General features: G+C 52.5%; 1 protein-coding gene across 1 annotated transcript; it reads left to right on the top strand.

Annotated features, from left to right (window-relative positions):
• Window positions 1–67: 67 nt before the first annotated feature.
• On the top strand, window positions 68–22,156 carry LOC148813431 (uncharacterized). The gene is made up of 17 exons (XM_088908200.1): window positions 68–190; window positions 2,245–2,283; window positions 2,429–2,467; window positions 2,613–2,651; window positions 9,205–9,243; window positions 9,433–9,471; window positions 9,617–9,655; window positions 9,801–9,839; window positions 9,985–10,023; window positions 10,406–10,498; window positions 10,714–10,773; window positions 15,341–15,400; window positions 17,810–17,869; window positions 18,363–18,425; window positions 19,461–19,517; window positions 20,241–20,303; window positions 20,973–22,156. The coding sequence occupies exons 1-17, from the start codon at window positions 133–135 to the stop codon at window positions 20,981–20,983; spliced, it is 837 nt and encodes a 278-aa protein (XP_088764326.1). The 5' UTR covers window positions 68–132; the 3' UTR covers window positions 20,984–22,156.
• Window positions 22,157–22,663: the final 507 nt, after the last annotated feature.

Below are 22,663 nucleotides of genomic sequence, written 5' to 3'. Positions count from 1 at the left end.
GAGCCTCTCCCTCCCCCCTCTGGGTGTGTGCTGACTGCCTCTCTCTCTCTCTCACACACACACACAGACGCTGCGGCACCCCGCGGATCTGGAAGCCAGAGTGCGCTGGCTCTGCGCTCGGGGCGGTCCGCCATGAGAGCGCTCCTCGTGCTGGTCCCCCTCCTGCTGGGAACCGCCGCCGCTACCGCAGGTGAGTGAGGCTGACCGCCGGCCGTCTCCACGGGGGAAGGGGGGGGGGGTGGCTGGCTTTATTGCCTCCGCCTTGTGGGTCTGGGGGTTGGCGAGGAGGTGGGACGCCGGGTTCGGGATCCATCTGGGTGGAGTCTGCGCGTTCTCCCATGGTTTTGCCACGGCGGGGGGGGGGGGTCTTGTTCCACTTTCCCGAGTCATGGCTGGGTGAAGCCGCGTTTCATGACTGCGGGTGCGAGGAGTGGTGACTGGGTTAGGGCTCGGGTCCCGCCGGGTACCCTGGGCCCACAGCTCAGGTGGGTGGGACGCCAGGAGCCTCCGGTCGCACAGTAATCCAGGCAAGAGAGTACAGGACAGTACAGAGGACAGGACAGTAGAGTAGAGTAGAGTAGAATAGAGGACAGTATAGAGTACAGTACAGTAGAGTAGAGTACAGTAGAGCACAGTACAGTATAGTACATTAGAGTAGAGTACAGGACAGTATAGCGTACAGGACAGTAGAGTACAGTAACGTAGAGGTACAGTACAGTAGAGTAGAGTACAGTACAGTAGTGTACAGTATAGCAGAGGTACAGTACAATAGAGTACAGGACAGTAGAGTACAGTAACGTAGAGGTACAGTAGAGTAGAGTAGAGTACAGTACAGTAGTGTACAGTACAGCGGAGGTACCGTACAATAGAGTACAGGACAGTAGAGGTACAGTACAGTAGAGTAGAGTACAGTTAAGTACAGGACTACAGGAACTACAGGAAAGTAGAGGTAGAGTAGAGTACAGTAGAGGTACAGGACAGCAGAGTATAGTAACATAGAGGTATAGTACAATAGAGTACAGGACAGTAGAGGTACAGTACAGTAGAGTAGAGTACAGGACAGTATAGCGTACAGTACAGTAGAGTACAGTAACGTAGAGGTACAGTACAGTAGAGTACAGTACAGTAGTGTACAGTACAGCAGAGGTACAGTACAATAGAGTACAGGACAGTAGAGTATAGTATAGTACAGTAGAGTAGAGTACAGTTAAGTACAGGACTACAGGAACTACAGGAAAGTAGAGGTAGAGTAGAGTACAGTAGAGGTACAGGACACCAGAGTATAGTAACGTAGAGGTACAGGACAGTAGAGTACAGGACAGTAGAGTAGATTTATTGTCCACTACAAGTGGAAATTTGTCTGAGGCGTCCCCCATTACAAACATTACAACTATTCAAAACACACAGCATACAATTCATCACAATCTTGAAAGAAGAACAACGCTTCAGGCCTGAAACACACTCGCAGATCCCACCCAACCGACACCCCAGGGCAAATACCTGGTCTGAACTAATCCTGCACCGTTCACAGCTCGTGTATCAGTACCCCTGCGGGCTAGGGGCTGAATGGCCTGTTACACACAGTTCTGACAGCACTCGGGAAAACGTCAGCCACAGGCAGAAGCAACCGAACATCGGAACTCAGAGGGGGGCAGGGAATAATACTTCAAGAGCACGCGTCTGCAAACGAGCAGTGGCAATCCATTCCCCTCGTTAGCGCGTCCACTCATCAGGAGATCTGTGTTTAGAGGCGTGACAGGTGTGATCAGGGCCGTGTGATGAGGACTGAGGTACAGCTGAGCCACAGACTCTGTGAACAGACCAGCAGCCCTGGAGAGAGAACTTCTCTCTCTCTCTCTCTCTCGCTCTCTCTGCGTCTCTCGAACCGCCCTCCCCCCTGGCAGCAGAGAGGCCGACCGGAGGCTCGAACCCGCGACCCAGCATGTAAATCTGCAAGGGCTTTCGATAGCTACTGAGCGGTCTGTGAGAGCGCTGGTCACTGCCGGTCGAAGGGGGTGATGACGTCATTCCCACCCCTGCTGTCGGGAAAATGTGCCCTCTCCCTTCGCCCCAGCCCAGCGTGAGTTAGGACTGAGGATCCAATTCCTCCTGTAGTATCAGATGTCAGTGAGATCAGTGTGTTCTGGGTGTGAGAGTCTTGTCTCTCAGTGTCTGTGATCACACTGTCTTCACAGTCCAGTCTGATCACTCAGCTCTCTGACTCTCCTCTGTCTTCTGATACAGGTACAACACCTTCTACGACTTCATCACAGAATGACTCAAGTGAGTAGGACTGAGGTCCACTTTCCTCTTTTTCTTACTATAGTGATGTGATGAGAGTCTTGTCTCTCAGTGTCTGTGATCACACTGTCTTCACAGTCCAGTCTGATCACTCAGCTCTCTGACTCTCCTCTGTCTTCTGATACAGGTACAACACCTTCTACGACTTCATCACAGAATGACTCAAGTGAGTAGGACTGAGGTCCACTTTCCTCTTTTTCTTACTATAGTGATGTGATGAGTCTCTTGTCCCTCAGTGTCTGTGATCACACTGTCTTCACAGTCCAGTCTGATCACTCAGCTCTCTGACTCTCCTCTGTCTTCTGATACAGGTACAACACCTTCTACAGCTACATCACAGCCTGTCTCAAGTGAGTAGGACTGAGGTCCACTTTGCTGTTTTTCTTGCTATAGTGATGTGATGAGAGTCTTGTCTCTCAGTGTCCCGTGATCACACTGTCTCCACCTTCTGCAGCTACAACACAGGCTGACAGACGTGAGCAGGACTGAGGTCCCCTTTACTGTTTCAGAGGAGTTGTCACTGTCAGGGGCAGAGTGTAGTGGCGCCGGCCGCCCACTGCATCCCAGCACCCTTGCCGGTGGCGGTTCGACTCGTCGTGCCTGGGGCAGGCAGGCGGGTCGATTTCCGAGCGCTCAGATGGGCGCTCTCAGCGCGTTTTCTGTGTCGGTGGCCCGGGCGATGCGGGCGACTGAGGCAGCACTATCGCCGACGTGGCGCTGCGGTGGGGGTGTCAGTGACCTCACGGGGGGAAGCAGGGTTCAGCTCGGCCGCGCCAGGTTGAGGAGGAATTTGCATGTGCGATTTTTAGCCCCTGCGGTGCGGCGGAGCCTCTATTTACACTTCCTGCCTCGCCATCTGCTCTTCAACGGCCCTTCCTCTTTCTTCGCCGCGCAAGTGCTCTGCTTTCCGGAGCGGACTCCCGTTTTTGCCCCCCCCCCCTCCTGGTTAACCCCCCCCCACCTTCCCCCCAAACCAAGAGTCTTTCATCTTGAGCAGGGGAGACTACAGGACATGACACCCCCCCCCAGTGTTTAGGGTCCCCGAAGGTCTCTGACCAAGTCAACCCCCCCCGGATCTCTTCGGAAGGAACAGCGAAACACGGAGCACGGGGCGCCAGTAGGAAACCGGGAGCGAGAGGCGCTTCTGTACACAGAGGGGGGGCGGGGGTGGGGAACAAGCCGCCCAGTCCATGTGGTTGAAGCCGATACCCTGGCTTCTCTCCAGACACAGCTGGGTGAGCTCCTCCAGTCAGGACAGGAGGCTCTTCTGTACACAGAGGGGGGTGGGGGTGGGGAACAAGCTGCCCAGCCCTGTGGTTGAAGCCGATACCCTGGCTTCTCTCCAGACACAGCTGGGTGAGCTCCTCCAGTCAGGACAGGAGGCTCTTCTGTACACAGAGGGGGGTGGGGGTGGGGAACAAGCTGCCCAGCCCTGTGGTTGAAGCCGATACCCTGGCTTCTCTCCAGACACAGCTGGGTGAGCTCCTCCAGTCAGGACAGGAGGCGCTTCTGTACACAGAGGGTGGCGGGGGTGTGGAACAAGCAGGCCAATTTTCAAGAGGGGCCGTGTTCCTCAGCCAGAAGAGGTCTGCTGGGTTGGCTCTGTCAATGACCTTGAAGGATCCTGAATGGCCTGCCCACCAGGGTCTCCAGCCACGCCCCCCTTTAAAACGTCGCTGAGGCAGTGGGGCATGATGGGATATTTTGAGCGATTTCTAGTGATATTTCCCTCTCGGAGGGAGTTCAGTGTCCCAGCGGTGAAGCGATATAACCAGGGCCCGGACCCCAGAGTCTAACCTGCCCTCCGGTGAGCGTCTTTCCCTGGAGGGACACACGGGGCCATTTTGCCAGCAGGTGTATCGCCCTGCAGCTCCCAGCTGGCAGCCCCCCCCCCCCCCCCCCACTGGAGCCCCAGCAGGTGTGAGCCCGGCCAGTACCTGGAGGGGAGACTCCTGGGAGAGCTGAGGCTGCTGCTGGGAGAGGGGTGAGTGGGGCCAGCAGGGGGCGCTCTCACCCTGCAGTCTGTGTGGGTCCTGATGCCCCAGTATAGTGACGGGGGACACTGGACTGTAAGAAGGTGCCATCTTTCAGACATTAAACTAGGGCCTGACGCCCTGTGCTCAATAACAATCCCAGGGTGTCTCTGGAGAAGAGTAGGGGTGTCACCCCAGTGTCCTGGCCTAATTCCCCCCCTGGTCTTGACCCATCATGGCCTCCTAATCACCCCCCTCTCTGAACTGGCTCCATCCCTCTGCTCTCCTCCCCACTGAGAGCTGCTGTGTGCTGAGCGGACTGGAGCATCATCCAGGTGGGGGCTGCACACTGGGGGGGCTGGAGGGGATCCCCCTGACCTGGGAAGAGCTCTGAGTGGAGCTCTTCTGGAGGGTCCAGAAACGCGTTAATATAGGTGCAAGGAATTGTGATTATTATTAATTAATGTTGAATTCCCACCTAATAAGCATTAAAGGACACTGTAGCCTTAGAACATTTCCTCTTGTGGGTGCGATATGGATCCACTCACACAGTAATTATAAATATATGTGCCATTTCCATACGAAGTATAACATCAGATCGGACTCCTTAATTCTGCCATTCACATTTACACGCTTAAAGAAAACGCTGTGCAGGCCTGTCGAAATCCACACTGTACTGCTGCAGCTCTCGCAGATAAATGTATCGGAGTGTCTTTTATACTAATAATGATCATGATAAACGTTATTGTATATAGCGCCTCTAAAGCCGGCTTCTCAAAGCGCTTTACAGGATGACGACAACAATAAATAAGAAGACTACACCAGATAAGACACAATGACAGCACACAGAGGAGACCAGGGTGGTGGTACTGAGAGCAGCAGAGGGGTGAAGGACAGAACCAGTTCAGGAAAGGCTCTTCTGAAGAAGAGGGTTTGGAGTCTGGATTGGCAGGAGTCTAGAGAAGGGGACTCTCTGATATCCTTGGGCAGAGAGGTCCAGAGCTTGGGGGCCCAGCAGGAGTAGGCCCTGTCACCCCTCGAGTGTAGACGGGCTTGGGGGGGGACAGTAAGGAGGCTTGTTTTCCAGGCTTGTGCGTGTCAGAAGGGGGGGGGGGGCTGAAGTGCCAGGCTGACCGGACGCAGGCTCGGGGTGACTTTAAATGTTGACGTCTTGGGCCCCCCCTGTCTGCCAGGCAGTATGAGAAAGCCGTCTCTCTCTCTCTCTCTCTCTCTCTCCTTGCGGTGGCCGGGTTAGGGTCCGGGTTAGGAACGGGACAGGCGTCGCCATCGCTGCAGGAAGTCCACGCCCCAGCCAGCTGGCTCAGCGGTCCCCGGGGGGGGTGCTGGGGGGGGTCACTGGGGGGGTACCGAGCGAGACGCACCGTTCGCATGGCCCTGTCCCCTCTGTTATGGAACTCTGATTGCAGTTCCGATCCGCCTCGGGGAGTCAGATGAGTGAACGGCCGAGGTACAGAGCTGAAAAGCGCACGCCGAGGTGGTCACAGCGAGAGGAAGTGAGAAGCAGGGAGACGAGCCCAGCGCTGAGATGTTACAGGCTTTTATTCGTCCAGGGTGTGTGAGTGTGTGATGGACTGCTGTCCTGTCCAGGGTGTGTGAGTGTGTGTGTGTGTCCTGTGATGGACTGCTGTCCTGTCCAGGGTGTGTGAGTGAGTGTGTGTGTGTGTCCTGTGATGGACTGGTGTCCTGTCCAGGGTTGTGAGTGTGTGTGTGTGTCCTGTGATGGACTGGTGTCCTGTCCAGGGTGTGTGTGTGTGTCGTGTGATGGACTGGTGTCCTGTCCAGGGTGTGTGTGTGTGTCCTGTGATGGACTGCTGTCCTGTCCAGGGTGTGTGTGAGTGTGTGTGTGTGTCCTGTGATGGACTGCTGTCCTGTCCAGGGTGTGTGAGTGTGTGTGTGTGTATTGTGATGGACTGCTGTCCTGTCCAGGGTGTGTGAGTGTGTGTGTGTCCTGTGATGGACTGGTGTGTGTGTGTGTGTCCTGTGATGGACTGCTGTCCTGTCCAGGGTGAGCCCTGCCCTGTGCCTGTTGCTTGCTGGGACAGACTCCAGCTCCCCTCTGAACCTGTCTAGAAACTGGGTGAATCAGCTGCTGTTGTTTCAGGTGACTGTGGTCCTCGAAGGGTCCATTCATGTGGATGTTTTGAGGTACACTGTCAGGTGTATCAGGTAGGACGGCCGTCAGAAGGCAAGCACGCAGCATAGTGCGGGGTCCCGGGGGCGATTCTGGGGCCGGGGGACCTTCTGTGTGGAGTCTGCGTGTTCCCGCCTGCTCCTGTCCCTCGCCCTCGCTCGGACCCTCTTTACACTTAAAGGCGGCCGGGGGGGTGCGGACTGGGCGCTATACACAGACCTGGGTGGAGCCATGAGGAAGATGATGAGCGAGAGGAAGCTCCTGGGCCACTGGTTGGTGTGGAAGGGGGGGGGGTAGCAGCGGGTAGCGGTCTCTAGATCTGCTTCTTTTTCTCCGAACTGGTAGAGTTCACCACTTCTCCTTTCTTGTTTAGCAGGAAATGGGCTGGGTTTGGCCGATGCTCACAGGAAGCAGAGCTCTCCTGGTGTCTCAGTCCCCTCCTGATTGCAGCCTAGATCACAAACATGCACTCGCACACGGACGCACACAGATATCCATACGTGTGCATACCTCTCGTGCACTCACACACACCCCTGTGCACACATACCCCTCGCACACTCACACACCCTTGTCCACACATACCCCTCGCACACTCACACACCCTTGTGGACACATACCCCTCGCACACTCACACACACCCCTGTGCACACATGCCCCTCGCACACACACACACCCCTGTGCACACATACCCCTTGTGCACTCACACACACCCCTGTGCACACATACCCCTTGTGCACTCACACAGACCCCTGTGCACACATACCCATTGCACAATAACACACCCCTGTGCACACGAACCCCGCACACACTCACACGCACCCCTGTCCACACATACCCCTCGTACACTCACACACCCCTGTGCACACATACCCCTCGCACACTCACACTCACCCCTGTGCACATGTACCTTGCGCACTCAAACACCCCCCCTGCACGCCCACATACCTCCACACAAGCACACACACTCCTGCATGCACACACATCCTTAGGCATCGATGTGCACACGCATGTCCTCACACGCACACATCCCTACACACTCAAGCGCACATATGTTCCTACATGCACTAAACGCACTGCTGCCCACACCCCCTGCTCGCGCACACACACACACAGGGGCAGCAGCAGGCTGTTGAATAGGAAGCTGTGGTTCCTTCTGCGGGTCAGTCTGAGCACAGAGCTCCCTGCAGCACCATGACAGCAGCCTCTGGCCTTAACGAGCCTGGGACTCGCAATCACAAAGCCTTGATTGCAAGGGGTTTGAGTGACATTAATAGGAAAGGGGGGCAGAAAATGTAGTCCTACCTTCTGGGTAGTGGGTTATGGGTTTGTGAGTCTCCATTGCAGATACTGCTGTTGTACCTTGAGAGAGGAAAAATTACCCCAGTGAATCCAGTCCACCTACCTGTATGAAACCTGGACAGCCCAGAGTATCGCCGTCCTACAGCCCCAATGCACAGCAGATCAGGGGCAGGAGAGAGAGAGAGACTGTAGATCACACTGTACAGCCCAGAGTGTCTCCTCCTACAGCCCCAACACACAGCAGATCAGGGGCAGGAGAGAGAGAGAGACTGTAGATCAGACTGTACAGCCCAAAGTGTCTCCTCCTACAGCCCCAACACACAGCAGATCAGGGGCAGGAGAGAGAGAGAGACTGTAGATCACACTGTACAGCCCAGAGTGTCTCCTCCTACAGCCCCAACACACAGCAGATCAGGGGCAGGAGAGAGAGAGAGACTGTAGATCAGACTGTACAGCCCAGAGTGTCTCCTCCTACAGCCCCAACACACAGCAGATCAGGGGCAGGAGAGAGAGAGAGACTGTAGATCACACTGTACAGCCCAGAGTGTCTCCTCCTACAGCCCCAACACACAGCAGATCAGGGGCAGGAGAGAGAGAGAGACTGTAGATCACACTGTACAGCCCAGAGTGTCTCCTCCTACAGCCCCAACACACAGCAGATCAGGGGCAGGAGAGAGAGAGAGACTGTAGATCAGACTGTACAGCCCAGAGTGTCTCCTCCTACAGCCCCAACACACAGCAGATCAGGGGCAGGAGAGAGAGAGACTGTAGATCAGACTGTACAGCCCAGAGTGTCTCCTCCTACAGCCCCAACACACAGCAGATCAGGGGCAGGAGAGAGAGAGAGACTGTAGATCAGACTGTACAGCCCAGAGTGTCTCCTCCTACAGCCCCAACACACAGCAGATCAGGGGCAGGAGAGAGAGAGAGACTGTAGATCAGACTGTACAGCCCAGAGTGGAGTTTAGCCAGGACACCTGAATTAACATCAGTTAATGTCATGTGTTCCTGTACGTTTTGCTGTGGGGAAAATCTTAGTTAAGGCTCTGACAGCAGTCAGAGAGATGTTGAGTGTTCTCAGTGCAGGGGTTGTGTGCTTGTGAAGCAGGGGAAACATAAACTCATAGTTTTGTGGGCCTGCAAAATGGGCGTGGGGTATAAGATGTAAGTGTTGTTGTGCACGGCCCTTCCAGAGAGCGAGCTGGGAGATGCCACATTCTCTCGCTCAGGGCGTTTCTACGTGTTCTGACACCCTGAGAGGCAGCACAAATAGCGAGCTCTGTCACCCTCAAAGTCCCGTTAGAAGGGACATGTTGGGAAAGCTGAATGTTGATTGAAGTTCACTTAGCTGTTTCATTAACTTACTGTAGTTGATGTGATGAGAGTCTCACTGACACTCCGTGTGTCCTGTGATCACACTGTCTTCACAGTCCAGTCTGATCACTCAGCTCTCTGACTCTCCTCTGTCTTTTCTTACAGATTGTACAGCTAATGCAACTGCAACAACCCTGAACTCAAGTGAGTAGGACTGAGGTCCACTTTGCTGTTTTATTAACTAACTTCTGTAGTATCGGACGTCAGCAATAGACTTTTAGATCAGTGTGTTCTGGGTGTGAGAGTCTTGTCTCTCAGTGTCTGTGATCACACTGTCTTCACAGTCCAGTCTGATCACTCAGCTCTCTGACTCTCCTCTGTCTTCTGATACAGGTACAACACCTTCTACAGTTAGACCACAGCCTGTCTCAAGTGAGTAGGACTGAGGTCCAGTTTGCTGTTTTTCTCACTATAGTGATGTGATGAGAGTCTTGTCTCTCAGTGTCTGTGATCACACTGTCTTCACAGTCCAGTCTGATCACTCAGCTCTCTGATTCACCTCTGTCTTCTGATACAGGTGTAAAACCTTCTACAACTTCATCACAGAATGTCTCAAGTGAGTAGGACTGAGGTCCACTTTGCTGTTTTTCTTACTATAGTGTTGTGATGAGTCTCTTGTCTCTCAGTGTCTGTGATCACACTGTCTTCACAGTCCAGTCTGATCACTCAGCTCTCTGACTCTCCTCTGTCTTCTGATACAGGTACAACACCTTCTACAGCTACACCACAGCCTGTCTCAAGTGAGTAGGACTGAGGTCCACTTTGCTGTTTTTCTTGCTATAGTGATGTGATGAGAGTCTTGTCTCTCAGTGTCTGTGATCACACTGTCTTCACAGTCCAGTCTGATCACTCAGCTCTCTGACTCTCCTCTGTCTTCTGATACAGGTACAACACCTTCTACAGCTACACCGCAGCCTGTCTCAAGTGAGTAGGACTGAGGTCCACTTTGCTGTTTTTCTTGCTATAGTGATGTGATGAGAGTCTTGTCTCTCAGTGTCTGTGATCACACTGTCTTCACAGTACAGTCTGATCACTCAGCTCTCTGACTCTCCTCTGTCTTCTGATACAGGTGTAACACCTTCTACACCTGGTCACTCACACAGACCTACATGTGTCACTGATAAGACTGTGTTGGTCAGTTACTGGTCAGTTACCAGCTCTTGACAGGCACTGGTCACTCACACAGACCTACATGTGTCACTGATAAGACTGTGTTGGTCAGTTACTGGTCAGTTACCAGCTCTTGACAGGCACTGGTCACTCACACAGACCCTTGTGACTGTCAGTCTCTGTGTTGTCTCTGCAGACTCTGTATGGTACTTCACTGCAGCAGGAGTGGGGGTCCTCTTCATCTTCATCTGTCTGGTCATTCTGATAGCAGTGCGCTGCAGAAAGAGAGGTACAGCTTTCTTAAGGCATCATTTCATTTATTGGAACTACAGTATGTTGCATGTGTAATACAGGGGTTCCCAGCCCAGGTCCTGGGGTTCCTCCTCCTCCCTGCACGCCCGCCTCCTGGCCTTCCTTCCAGCTGAGATCTGCGTCTGTCCTGTCCCTCGGCCTTAAGGGCCCGGTCCTCAGTTGCTCAGGGTGCGATTGCTGTCTGTGTTGCAGACGCCCCGGTCTCCAGTACGGACTACGAGGTGGTGGGGATGCCCCGACTGCTGGAGAAAGGTAGCGTCCCCTGCTGATATCTGTGCTAAAGAGGGGGTGCAGCCCGTGGGTACCCCTGCCGCCAGAATAAAGTAAGAGGTTCTGGTGCTAGAGAGCCCTGATTCGGGAGAACCCCAGTCCAATCAGTACCCTGTCTGTACCCTGGTCCAGTTAGTCCAGGGGTCTGTGACTCTGGTCCAGTTAGTCCAGGGGTCTGTGTCCCTGGTCCAGTCAGTCCAGGGGTCTGTGTCCCTGGTCCAGTCAGTCCAGGGGTCTGTGACTCTGGTCCAGTCAGTCCAGGGGTCAGTGTCCCTGGTCCAGTCAGTCCAGGGGTCTGTGACTCTGGTCCAGTTAGTCCAGGGGTCTGTGTCCCTGGTCCAGTCAGTCCAGGGGTCTGTGTCTTGGAGAGCCCCAGTCTAGCTGTCTGACTAGTTGCACTAACCAGTTGCACTGGTTACTGACAGAGAACCCAGGGGTACTGACTCTCCTGACTAGTTATCGTTAGTAGGAGTTGCACTGGTTACAGACAGAGAACCCAGGAGTACTGACTCTCCTGACTAGTTATCATTAGTAGGAGTTGCACTGGTTACAGACAGAGAACCCAGGAGTACTGACTCTCCTGACTAGTTATCATTAGTAGGAGTTGCACTGGTTACAGACAGAGAACCCAGGAGTACTGACTCTCCTGACTAGTTATCGTTAGTAGGAGTTGCACTGGTTACAGTAAGAGAACCCAGGGGTACTGACTCTCCTGACTAGTTATCGTTAGTAGGAGTTGCACTGGTTACAGACAGAGAACCCAGGAGTACTGACTCTCCTGACTAGTTATCGTTAGTAGGAGTTGCACTGGTTACAGACAGAGAACCCAGGAGTACTGACTCTCCTGACTAGTTATCATTAGTAGGAGTTGCACTGGTTACAGACAGAGAACCCAGGAGTACTGACTCTCCTGACTAGTTATCATTAGTAGGAGTTGCACTGGTTACAGACAGAGAACCCAGGAGTACTGACTCTCCTGACTAGTTATCGTTAGTAGGAGTTGCACTGGTTACAGTAAGAGAACCCAGGAGCACTGACTCTCCTGACTAGTTATCGTTAGTAGGAGTTGCACTGGTTACAGACAGAGAACCCAGGGGTACTGACTCTCCTGACTAGTTTTTGTTAGTAGGAGTTGCACTGGTTACAGACAGAGAACCCAGGGGTACTGACTCTCCTGACTAGTTATCGTTAGTAGGAGTTGCACTGGTTACAGTAAGAGAACCCAGGGGTACTGACTCTCCTGACTAGTTATCGTTAGTAGGAGTTGCACTGGTTACAGTAAGAGAACCCAGGGGTACTGACTCTCCTGACTAGTTATCGTTAGTAGGAGTTGCACTGGTTACAGTAAGAGAACCCAGGGGTACTGACTCTCCTGACTAGTTATCGTTAGTAGGAGTTGCACTGGTTACAGACAGAGAACCCAGGGGTACTGACTCTCCTGACTAGTTATCGTTAGTAGGAGTCGCACTGGTTACAGTAAGAGAACCCAGGAGTACTGACTCTCCTGACTAGTTATCGTTAGTAGGAGTCGCACTGGTTACAGTAAGAGAACCCAGGGGTACTGACTCTCCTGACTAGTTATCGTTAGTAGGACTTGCACTGGTTACAGTAAGAGAACCCAGGGGTACTGACTCTCCTGACTAGTTATCGTTAGTAGGACTTGCACTGGTTACAGTAAGAGAACCCAGGGGTACTGACTCTCCTGACTAGTTATCGTTAGTAGGAGTTGCACTGGTTACAGACAGAGAACCCAGGGGTACTGACTCTCCTGACTAGTTATCGTTAGTAGGAGTCGCACTGGTTACAGTAAGAGAACCCAGGATGACTGACTCTCCTGACTAGTTATCGTTAGTAGGAGTCGCACTGGTTACAGTAAGAGAACCCAGGGGTACTGACTCTCCTGACTAGTTATCGTTAGTAGGACTTGCACTGGTTACAGTAAGAGAACCCAGGATTACTGACTCTCCTGACTAGTTATCGTTAGTAGGAGTTGCACTGGTTACAGTAAGAGAACCCAGGAGAACTGACTCTCCTGACTAGTTATCGTTAGTAGGACTTGCACTGGTTACAGACAGAGAACCCAGGAGTACTGACTCTCCTGACTAGTTATCGTTAGTAGGAGTCGCACTGGTTACAGTAAGAGAACCCAGGGGTACTGACTCTCCTGACTAGTTATCGTTAGTAGGACTTGCACTGGTTACAGTAAGAGAACCCAGGGGTACTGACTCTCCTGACTAGTTATCGTTAGTAGGACTTGCACTGGTTACAGTAAGAGAACCCAGGGGTACTGACTCTCCTGACTAGTTATCGTTAGTAGGAGTTGCACTGGTTACAGACAGAGAACCCAGGGGTACTGACTCTCCTGACTAGTTATCGTTAGTAGGAGTCGCACTGGTTACAGTAAGAGAACCCAGGAGTACTGACTCTCCTGACTAGTTATCGTTAGTAGGAGTCGCACTGGTTACAGTAAGAGAACCCAGGGGTACTGACTCTCCTGACTAGTTATCGTTAGTAGGAGTTGCACTGGTTACAGTAAGAGAACCCAGGGGTACTGACTCTCCTGACTAGTTATCGTTAGTAGGACTTGCACTGGTTACAGTAAGAGAACCCAGGGGTACTGACTCTCCTGACTAGTTATCGTTAGTAGGAGTTGCACTGGTTACAGACAGAGAACCCAGGAGTACTGACTCTCCTGACTAGTTATCGTTAGTAGGAGTTGCACTAGTTACAGACAGAGAACCCAGGAGTACTGACTCTCCTGACTAGTTATCGTTAGTAGGACTTGCACTGGTTACAGTAAGAGAACCCAGGGGTACTGACTCTCCTGACTAGTTATCGTTAGTAGGACTTGCACTGGTTACAGTAAGAGAACCCAGGAGTACTGACTCTCCTGACTAGTTATCGTTAGTAGGAGTCGCACTGGTTACAGTAAGAGAACCCAGGGGTACTGACTCTCCTGACTAGTCATCGTTAGTAGGAGTCGCACTGGTTACAGTAAGAGAACCCAGGGGTACTGACTCTCCTGACTAGTTATCGTTAGTAGGACTTGCACTGGTTACAGACAGAGAACCCAGGAGTACTGACTCTCCTGACTAGTTATCGTTAGTAGGAGTTGCACTGGTTACAGTAAGAGAACCCAGGAGTACTGACTCTCCTGACTAGTTATCGTTAGTAGGACTTGCACTGGTTACAGTAAGAGAACCCAGGAGTACTGAATCTCCTGACTAGTTATCATTAGTAGGAGTTGCACTGGTTACAGACAGAGAACCCAGGAGTACTGACTCTCCTGACTAGTTATCGTTAGTAGGAGTCGTACTGGTTACAGACAGAGAACCCAGGAGTACTGACTCTCCTGACTAGTTATCGTTAGTAGGACTTGCACTGGTTACAGTAAGAGAACCCAGGAGTACTGACTCTCCTGACTAGTTATCGTTAGTAGGACTTGCACTGGTTACAGTAAGAGAACCCAGGGGTATTGACTCTCCTGACTAGTTATCGTTAGTAGGACTTGCACTGGTTACAGACAGAGAACCCAGGGGTACTGACTCTCCTGACTAGTTATCGTTAGTAGGACTTGCACTGGTTACAGACAGAGAACCCAGGAGTACTGACTCTCCTGACTAGTTATCATTAGTAGGACTTGCACTGGTTACAGACAGAGAACCCAGGGGTACTGACTCTCCTGACTAGTTATCGTTAGTAGGAGTCGCACTGGTTACAGACAGAGAACCCAGGAGTACTGACTCTCCTGACTAGTTATCGTTAGTAGGAGTCACACTGGTTACAGACAGAGAACCCAGGGGTACTGACTCTCCTGACTAGTTATCGTTAGTAGGAGTCGCACTGGTTACAGACAGAGAACCCAGGGGTACTGACTCTCCTGACTAGTTATCGTTAGTAGGACTTGCACTGGTTACAGTAAGAGAACCCAGGGGTACTGACTCTCCTGACTAGTTATCGTTAGTAGGACTTGCACTGGTTACAGTAAGAGAACCCAGGGGTACTGACTCTCCTGACTAGTTATCGTTAGTAGGACTTGCACTGGTTACAGACAGAGAACCCAGGAGTACTGACTCTCCTGACTAGTTATCATTAGTAGGACTTGCACTGGTTACAGACAGAGAACCCAGGGGTACTGACTCTCCTGACTAGTTATCGTTAGTAGGAGTCGCACTGGTTACAGACAGAGAACCCAGGAGTACTGACTCTCCTGACTAGTTATCGTTAGTAGGAGTTGCACTGGTTACAGACAGAGAACCCAGGGGTACTGACTCTCCTGACTAGTTATCGTTAGTAGGAGTCGCACTGGTTACAGACAGCGAACCCAGGAGTACTGACTCTCCTGACTAGTTATCATTAGTAGGAGTTGCACTGGTTACAGACAGAGAACCCAGGAGTACTGACTCTCCTGACTAGTTATCATTAGTAGGAGTCGCACTGGTTACAGACAGAGAACCCAGGGGTACTGACTCTCCTGACTAGTTATTGTTAGTAGGAGTCGCACTGGTTACAGACAGAGAACCCATCCCTGTCCTGTTTTCTCTCCCAGAGGCCACGCCAGCAGACAGCAAAGAGACGGAGTACGCGCTGGCTCAGGCCCCCAAGCCAGGTGAGAAGGGGGATGGGGCGGGGGGGGGAGTGGGGAGGGTGACAGGGGGTGCTGGGGTCGAGAGGGGTGAAAAGCGCGATGCCGGACCTAACCGATGGCAGAACTCCGGCCGCTTGGTTGTCATTTCACCCGCCGCCCCTAACTGCACCTGTCCCCCCCACCCTGTTACCCCCACACCCCCTCAGCCCTCGTCCACTACACCCCACGCAGGCCCCTGGATCCAGCAAATGTCGCTCCTGACTTCCAGACGGTCTTGCCGACAGACACTGCTCACCCCTTCGCTCTGCGGGCGGATCACGTCGGAACGGTTTTGGAGTGACATGTCCGCCGCACGGCCCGTGGTTGTTCGCTCGCCCATCACAGTGGGTCGGTCGGCACGGGGACTAGTGAGCGGGAAGGGCCGCTTCGCCTCACAGTTCGAGTGGACTCCCTCTCCCGCCCCGCGGTCAGACCAGGTGCTGGCAAAACCGGTGGAGACTTACAGCACTTTCCCCAAGTTCACTATAATATTATAATAATGATAAACTTTATTTTATATAGCCCCTCTAAAGGTGGCTCCTCAAAGCGCTTTACAGGATGACAACAACAATAAATAAGAAGAATACACCAGATAAAACACAGTTACAGCACACAGAGGAGAGCGTGGATGGTGGTACTAAGAGAAGCAGAGGGGGTGAAGAATGGATCCAGTTCAGGAAAGGCTCTTCTGAAGAAGAGGGTTTGGAGTCTGGATTGGCAGGAGTCTAGAGAAGGGGACTCTCTGATATCCTTGAGGCAGAGAGTTCCAGAGCTTGGGGGCACAACAGGAGAAGGCCCTGTCACCCCTCGAGTGTAGACGGGCTTGGGGGGGGACAGACAGGAGAGCAGAATTGGAAGAGCGGAGGTTGCGAGGTGGGGAGCAGGGCGATGATAGCTCAGACAGGTACCGAGGCGCCCAGCCACGCGGAGCCCTATAGGTGAGCAGGAGGGTTTTAAAGTCCACGCGGAATTTGACCGGAAGCCAGTGCAGGGACTCCAGGACAGGAGTGATGTGAACACTTGCGCCAGACCTGTTTGTTGATGCCGTCAATGAGTTTATTCTGTTATGGGGTTTTCCTAGTCGCCGAGAAATTGAGACTGCAGCTCCCCTTTAAGACCAGCCCAGACCTGGGGCAGACTAGCCCCACCTTGTGGCCACAACTGGTACAGCAGCTCCTCTAAAAAAAAATATTTTTGTTGCTCGGTACAGTTCTGTACCTGATCGAATCAGGTGCGATTCCTCGCAGCTGAAGAAGGCTCCAGGGCCGAAACGTTGTGTTCTCTTTCTTCTCTTTTTCAGCACAGGAATAAACCTATTACTTGTTCCTTTGCAGCCTAAGACCTGCAGACGCAGCTCCCCCCGCCTGTATATTATTGACCTGCTGTTCGATCAATAAGAATAACGACAAAGCCCGTTGAAGATCAGAGGCTCTTGCATAGCTCAGCTAGTTTTGCTTTCTTTCCTTTTTTTAAAATCCAGATGCCCTCTTTTTTTCCCCTCCCTGTTCTTGTAACCCATCTGTGACGACGACGACGACGACGACGACGACGATGATGATGATGTTTGAAATAAAGATAGATAGATAAGACTTTATGAATCCCGTAGGGAAATTGATGTGTTACAGCAGCCCAGCCCAAGACAAGCAAAACAGACATCAGAATAGTTATAAAACAAAAGACAAACAAGATAAAGAAAAATAAATACATAGGTGTGTGCAAAATGTGCTGATCATAGTCACTGTAAAAACAATAACATATGTGCAAAATGTGCGTAGGTTTATACAGACTGATTGTCCAAAAAGTACAATGGAGTAAACATGCTGTCCATAGAGGAGCAGATGAAGGGCTGACAGTCCTCGCCTAGGGCAGCGTTATACACCCTGACAGCCGGCGGGAGGAGAGACCTGCGGACACGTCCCCTCGAACACCGGAGCTGCAGCAGTCTGGTGCTAAATGTGCTCCACTGCCCAGTAACAGTCCCATGAAGCGGAGGAGAGGCGTCGTTCATGATGGCTGCGAGCTTGGTCAGCGTTCTCCTCTCAGCCACCAGCTCCAGGGGGTCAAGGCTCATCCCCAGCACAGAGCCAGCCTTCTTGATGAGTTTACTGAGCCTATTTGCATCTTTTGTCGTGATGCTGCTGCCCCGGCACACCACAGCGTAGAAGATGGCCGCCGCCACCACTGATTCATAAAAAATGTGTAGCAGTGTTCCACGCACACCAAAAAGACAGTTTATGCCTATGATGGAAAATGACGTCCACCAGTCAGCCTCCCCCTCCTGAGGCCATGTGTAATAAACCTCATGTGCTCAATACGCGTCCTGAAATGTATTATTCAGAGAAACCAGGAGCTGTTTCGTGTCTCTCAGAGATATCTGCTTTGTCTCTTCAGAAGCCCAGGAATCTGACTACACAGAGATCAAGGATGTCAGTCTCGTCAAAGACGAGAAAGGTCTGTTTTCTCTCTGTTCTGCCCTCTGTGTCTCCTGTCCTGTCTTTTCTGTTTGTTTGGTTTTTACTGAGGGAGTCTCTCCGATCTCCTCTCCCTCTCACTGTGTCTCCTGTCCTGTTGTGTGTGTTTATAACTGAGGGATTCTCTGTGCTCTTCCCTCTCTTTTTGTGCCTCCTGTCCTGTGGTGTGTGTGATTATTTTTGAGGGACTGTCTGTGATCTCCTCTCTCTCACTGTGTCTCCTGTCCTGTTGTGTGTGTTGATGACTGAGGGGCCCTCTGTGATCTCCTCTCTCTCTCTCTCACTGTGTCTCCTGTCCTGTTGTGTGTGTTTATGACTGAGGGGTCCTCTGTGATCTCCTCTCCTCGCTGTGTCTCCTGTCCTGTGGTGTGTGTTTATTACCGAGGTATTCTCTGTGCTCTCTCCTCTCTCTCACTGTGTCTCCTGTCTCTCAATAAAGTGACTTTGGGGCTCTTCACACGTTTGTGTTCTAGGTGGGGAAGAGCCCGCGGACTCCGACTATGCGGTCGTCAGTGAGGTGGAGACAGGAGATAACAGTAAGTGTGTCAAAAAAAAGCTGAAACACTGATAGAGAACAACCCTAGAGAGGGGATATTGGTGCATATTCTTGTTACTTCCTCTTTCTGTCACTTCCTGTTCCTGTTCTCGTGTCACTTCCTCTTCCTGCTCACTTCCTGTCCTCGGAAGCAGAGCGCAGCACAGAGCACACGTTGTCACAGAAGGCAGTTTTTTTAACGGGAGACACAAGCGAGACAGTGATTGTCTGCACAGCGCTGTTGCTGTTGCGTTCGGATCGCTCCAGGTCCTGCTGGAATATACACGGGGCTCCTGGCTGTCCGGGCTGGGGGTTCCTCGGGAGTTCAGGAAGAAAAACTGCCCCCCAGCTCCGACATAATTCATCCAGGTGGGGGCTGCACATTGGTGGCGGTAGTGGGATTCCCCATGACCTGTAAAGCGCTTTGAGTGGAGTGTCCAGAAAAGCGCTATATAAGTGTGAGCAATTATTAATTATTATTATAAATCAAACGGAGTCACCCGATTGGCTGTTGTCAAGGAGGGTCAGTCCCCATTCGTCTGACCTGGTGGGGTGCAGCGAAGAGCTTGATTTTTAAATATAGCGCCTTCATCTCCTTCACTCTGATTGCTGCACAGCGCGGGGCGTACAGGAATCGATCCCTTGTCTGTGTGTGTGTGTGTGTGTGTGTGTGTGTGCTTGTGTGCTTGCGTGCTTGTGTGCTTGAGTGTGTGTGTGTGTAACCCTGCTCTCCCCTCTCCTTTCTCTGTGTGTGTGTGTGTGTGTGTGTGTGTGTAACCCTGCTCTCTCCTCTTCTTTCTCTGTGTGTGTGTGTAACCCTGCTCTCTTCTCTCCTTTCTCTGTGTGTGTGTGTGCTTGTCTGTGTTTGTCTGTGTGTCTGTGTGTCTGTGTTTTTGTGTGTGTGTGTGTGTGTGTACTTGTTGTGACTTTGCTCTGTGAAGTTTCCCACCTTGTGATCCTGGGATCGTCTCTGGGACGGGCAGCAGGTCTGTGACCCTCCACTGGGGCAGGTGCCTCACTGTGCTTGTCTCACCAGCAGGGGGAGCTGTGGAGCAAGACTACGCCACCGTCACTAAACCCAAGAGCGTGCAGGGTAAGAGCTCCGTCCTGCGCCCCGTCCTGCGCCCCGTCTGCTCCCCCCCCGTCTGAGTCTGACGGTTCTCTTGTTATAAGAGCACGCCACAGTCGCAGGGGATTGTGGGACCGTTTCAGAGCGCTAGAAAGCTGTTCTGACTAAACTGGATCAGGAGCTCCCTCTTTACAAACAGAGTCGTGGGGGTGGGGAACAAGCACCCCAGCCTTGACACCCTGACTTCTTGGCTCTTTCAACCACACGGCCGGGCAGCTTGTTCCCCACCCCCACCCCCCTCTGTGTACAGTAGAGCCTCCTGTCCTGACTGGAGGAGCTCACCCAGCTGTGTCTGGAGAGAAGCCAGGGTATCGGCTTCAACCACACGGCTGGGCGGCTTGTTCCCCACCCCCGCCACTCTCTGTGTAAAGAAGAGCCTCCTGTCCTGACTGATACGAAATGCCAGATGACATCCTCAGATCAACTAGCTACAAATGGCCACCTCTCGTTCTTAGCCTATATTATTTTCCTAAAGGCTGGATCCCTTATATGTAATGATATCTGATTTATTACATCATAAAATCATTTATTTCGTCAGTCATTATTACATTAGATGTATAAGTTGACGTGTGAGTCACCACTTTTGTATCGTCGCCTGCACAAGCCTGAAACTCGGGACACCCTTTGTCAGCAGCCAGAGAAGAGCAAGGACATTCCCTCTGTTTTCTCCCTGTCTGCGTGTTCCAGGTCCCGCGGCCCCAGCGGATTCGGAATATTGCGTCTTACAGGACCTCGGACAGACGGAAAACAGTAAGGATTCTCCCCCGTTTAAGGTTTTAGAATGCAGTTCCCCGGGTTTGACCCGGATGTTATATCATTTTAGTCCGGGGGTCTGTGTCCCTGGTCCAGTCAGTCCAGGGGTCTGTGACTCTGGTCCAGTCGGTCCAGGGGTCTGTGAATCTGGTCCAGTCGGTCCGGGGGTCTGTGACTCTGGTCCAGTCGGTCCAGGGGTCTGTGTCCCTGGTCCAGTCGGTCCAGGGGTCTGTGACCCTGGTCCAGTCGGTCCTGGGGGTCTGTGTCCCTGGTCCAGTCGGTCCAGGGGTCTGTGACCCTGGTCCAGTCGGTCTAGGGGTCTATGACTCTGGTCTTGAGAGAAGCCAGGGTATCGGCTTCAGCAGCATGGCTGGGCAGCTTGTTCCCCACCCCCACCACCCTCTGCGTAAAGAAGCACCCCTTCCATGCACTCTTGTCACAGGGAAGGGCTGCCCAGGTGAGCTATTCTCATGTCAAATGGCGGCTCAGCCACGATAGCCCTTAGGTGCAAAAGCGACGGTTTATTTTGAGAGGGCTTCCCATTAACCAGGTACATGCAGGACAGTGCGTGTTGTGAACTGAGCCGCCCGCGGCAGAGGACAGAGCCCCCTCTGTCACGCAGCCTGGTTAATCCTGTTTAACTTCGCACCCCTTTCCCCATCACAGAGCCTGGCTGAGTCCGACCCCGAGGAATCGACAGGACACTTTTATTTTCGGAGAAACTTTATTTGTTTTGCCAACAACAACAACAACAACAACAACAAACTTTTCCCCTTGAAATCCTCCTCCTCCTCCTCCTCCTCCTCCCGAAAGACCTCCCCAGTCAGCTCCGGAAGGGCCCCATCAGCTCGGTATGGGCCCCAGGGGACCAGTTTAACACCCTTCGGCTCCCCGGGTGGGTGAAGAGACCCAGAAACCCACAGACGCCCTCTTAATCCTCCGGGACCCCGCTGGGCTCAGACGCCGACGCACACCGAAATGTTTCGCTACCAAACTGCTGTGGTGGAAAACGACCTACAGAGTCTGCTGTGCATATGTGTGTGTGTGTGTATATATATTACTTTTGTATGTGTTTTTTTTTTCCAAATTGATATTTGTGTGCTTAATGTTAGAAACAGATGACGCCAGCCATCGTAGTCGAAATAGGAACAGAAAATTGTTCAGCCCATTCGGTATCGGCTTCAACCATACGGACTGGGCAGCTTGTTCCCCACCCCCACCCCCCTCTGTGTACAGAAGAGCCTCCTGTCCTGACTGGAGGAGCTCACCCAGCTGTGTCTGGAGAGAAGCCGGGGTATCAGCTTCAACCACACGGACTGGGCAGCTTGTTCCCCACCCCCACCCCCCTCTGTGTACAGAAGAGCCTCCTGTCCTGACTGGAGGAGTTCACCCAGCTGTGTCTGGAGAGAGAAGCCAGGGTATCGGCTTCAACCACACGGGCTGGGCAGCTTGTTCCCCACCCCCGCCACCCTCTGTGTAGAGAAGCGCCTCCGATCCTCAGTTGTAAGTGCACCTCCCTGTAGGTTCCACTTGCTGATGGCGATCTCTGGCTCGGGTCTGCCCATCGACCCTGAAGAAGTCCTCTGGGTTGGCGCTGCAGCGCCATGGAGGTTGATCAGGAATCAGGAGCACCCGGGCCGGGTCCACTCACACTCTCGTAGTGTATCGGACTGCTGCCCCCGGGGGGTGGGGGGGCGCTGTCCCGCCGGCCTTATAGCTCTGTCTGCAGGGAGCTGGGCAGTCCTGACCGAAGCCGGTCAGGAACGGATTTCTCCATGTTTTGCCGGGCTGAGGTGGAATGCTCTTGTATCTGGCTGTGGTGTGAACTGCATTAAAGTTTAATGATGGGCACTAGTATCATCAGACATCTTTGTGTAACCCCCACCCCCACACCCCCCGTGGTACTGTGAGGGAGTCTACATTCCTGACTAGACTGTGCAGCCGAACTGTCCCTGGGAGGCTTCCGTAGGGAGCAGCCATCTTGGCTCTTGCGGCCATCTTGGCTCTTTTTTTTTTAGTCAGTGTGTCTCTTTTTAGGGAAAAGGCCAGCGGACAGGGACAGAGAGTCAGGGGCATAGAGACGTAAGTATATGACATGAAGTAGCTGACATTGTTTAGTGGTTTCGTATTAGTCCAGGCTATTTTATAGTGAGAGTATAGTAAAGAAAGTTAAAAAAATGTCAGAATCAAAGGTCATGACAGTTAATTGGAATACTTTTGTAAGCTTCTACCAGCTTTTAAGATGCTGTTGTTTTGAAGAGGCCTGAAACACGGCATTCCAGCAGCAGGTGACACAACAAGAAATACTGGAGCTGTAAAACAGGTTCAGTGCGGATACACAGGAGTCGCTATAAATG

The sequence above is a fragment of the Atractosteus spatula genome (genome assembly GCF_055471065.1).
Source record: "Atractosteus spatula isolate fAtrSpa1 chromosome 10 unlocalized genomic scaffold, fAtrSpa1.hap1 SUPER_10_unloc_1, whole genome shotgun sequence".
Taxonomy (NCBI): Eukaryota; Metazoa; Chordata; class Actinopteri; order Semionotiformes; family Lepisosteidae; genus Atractosteus; species Atractosteus spatula.
This window is presented reverse-complemented; position numbering and strand designations above follow the sequence as displayed.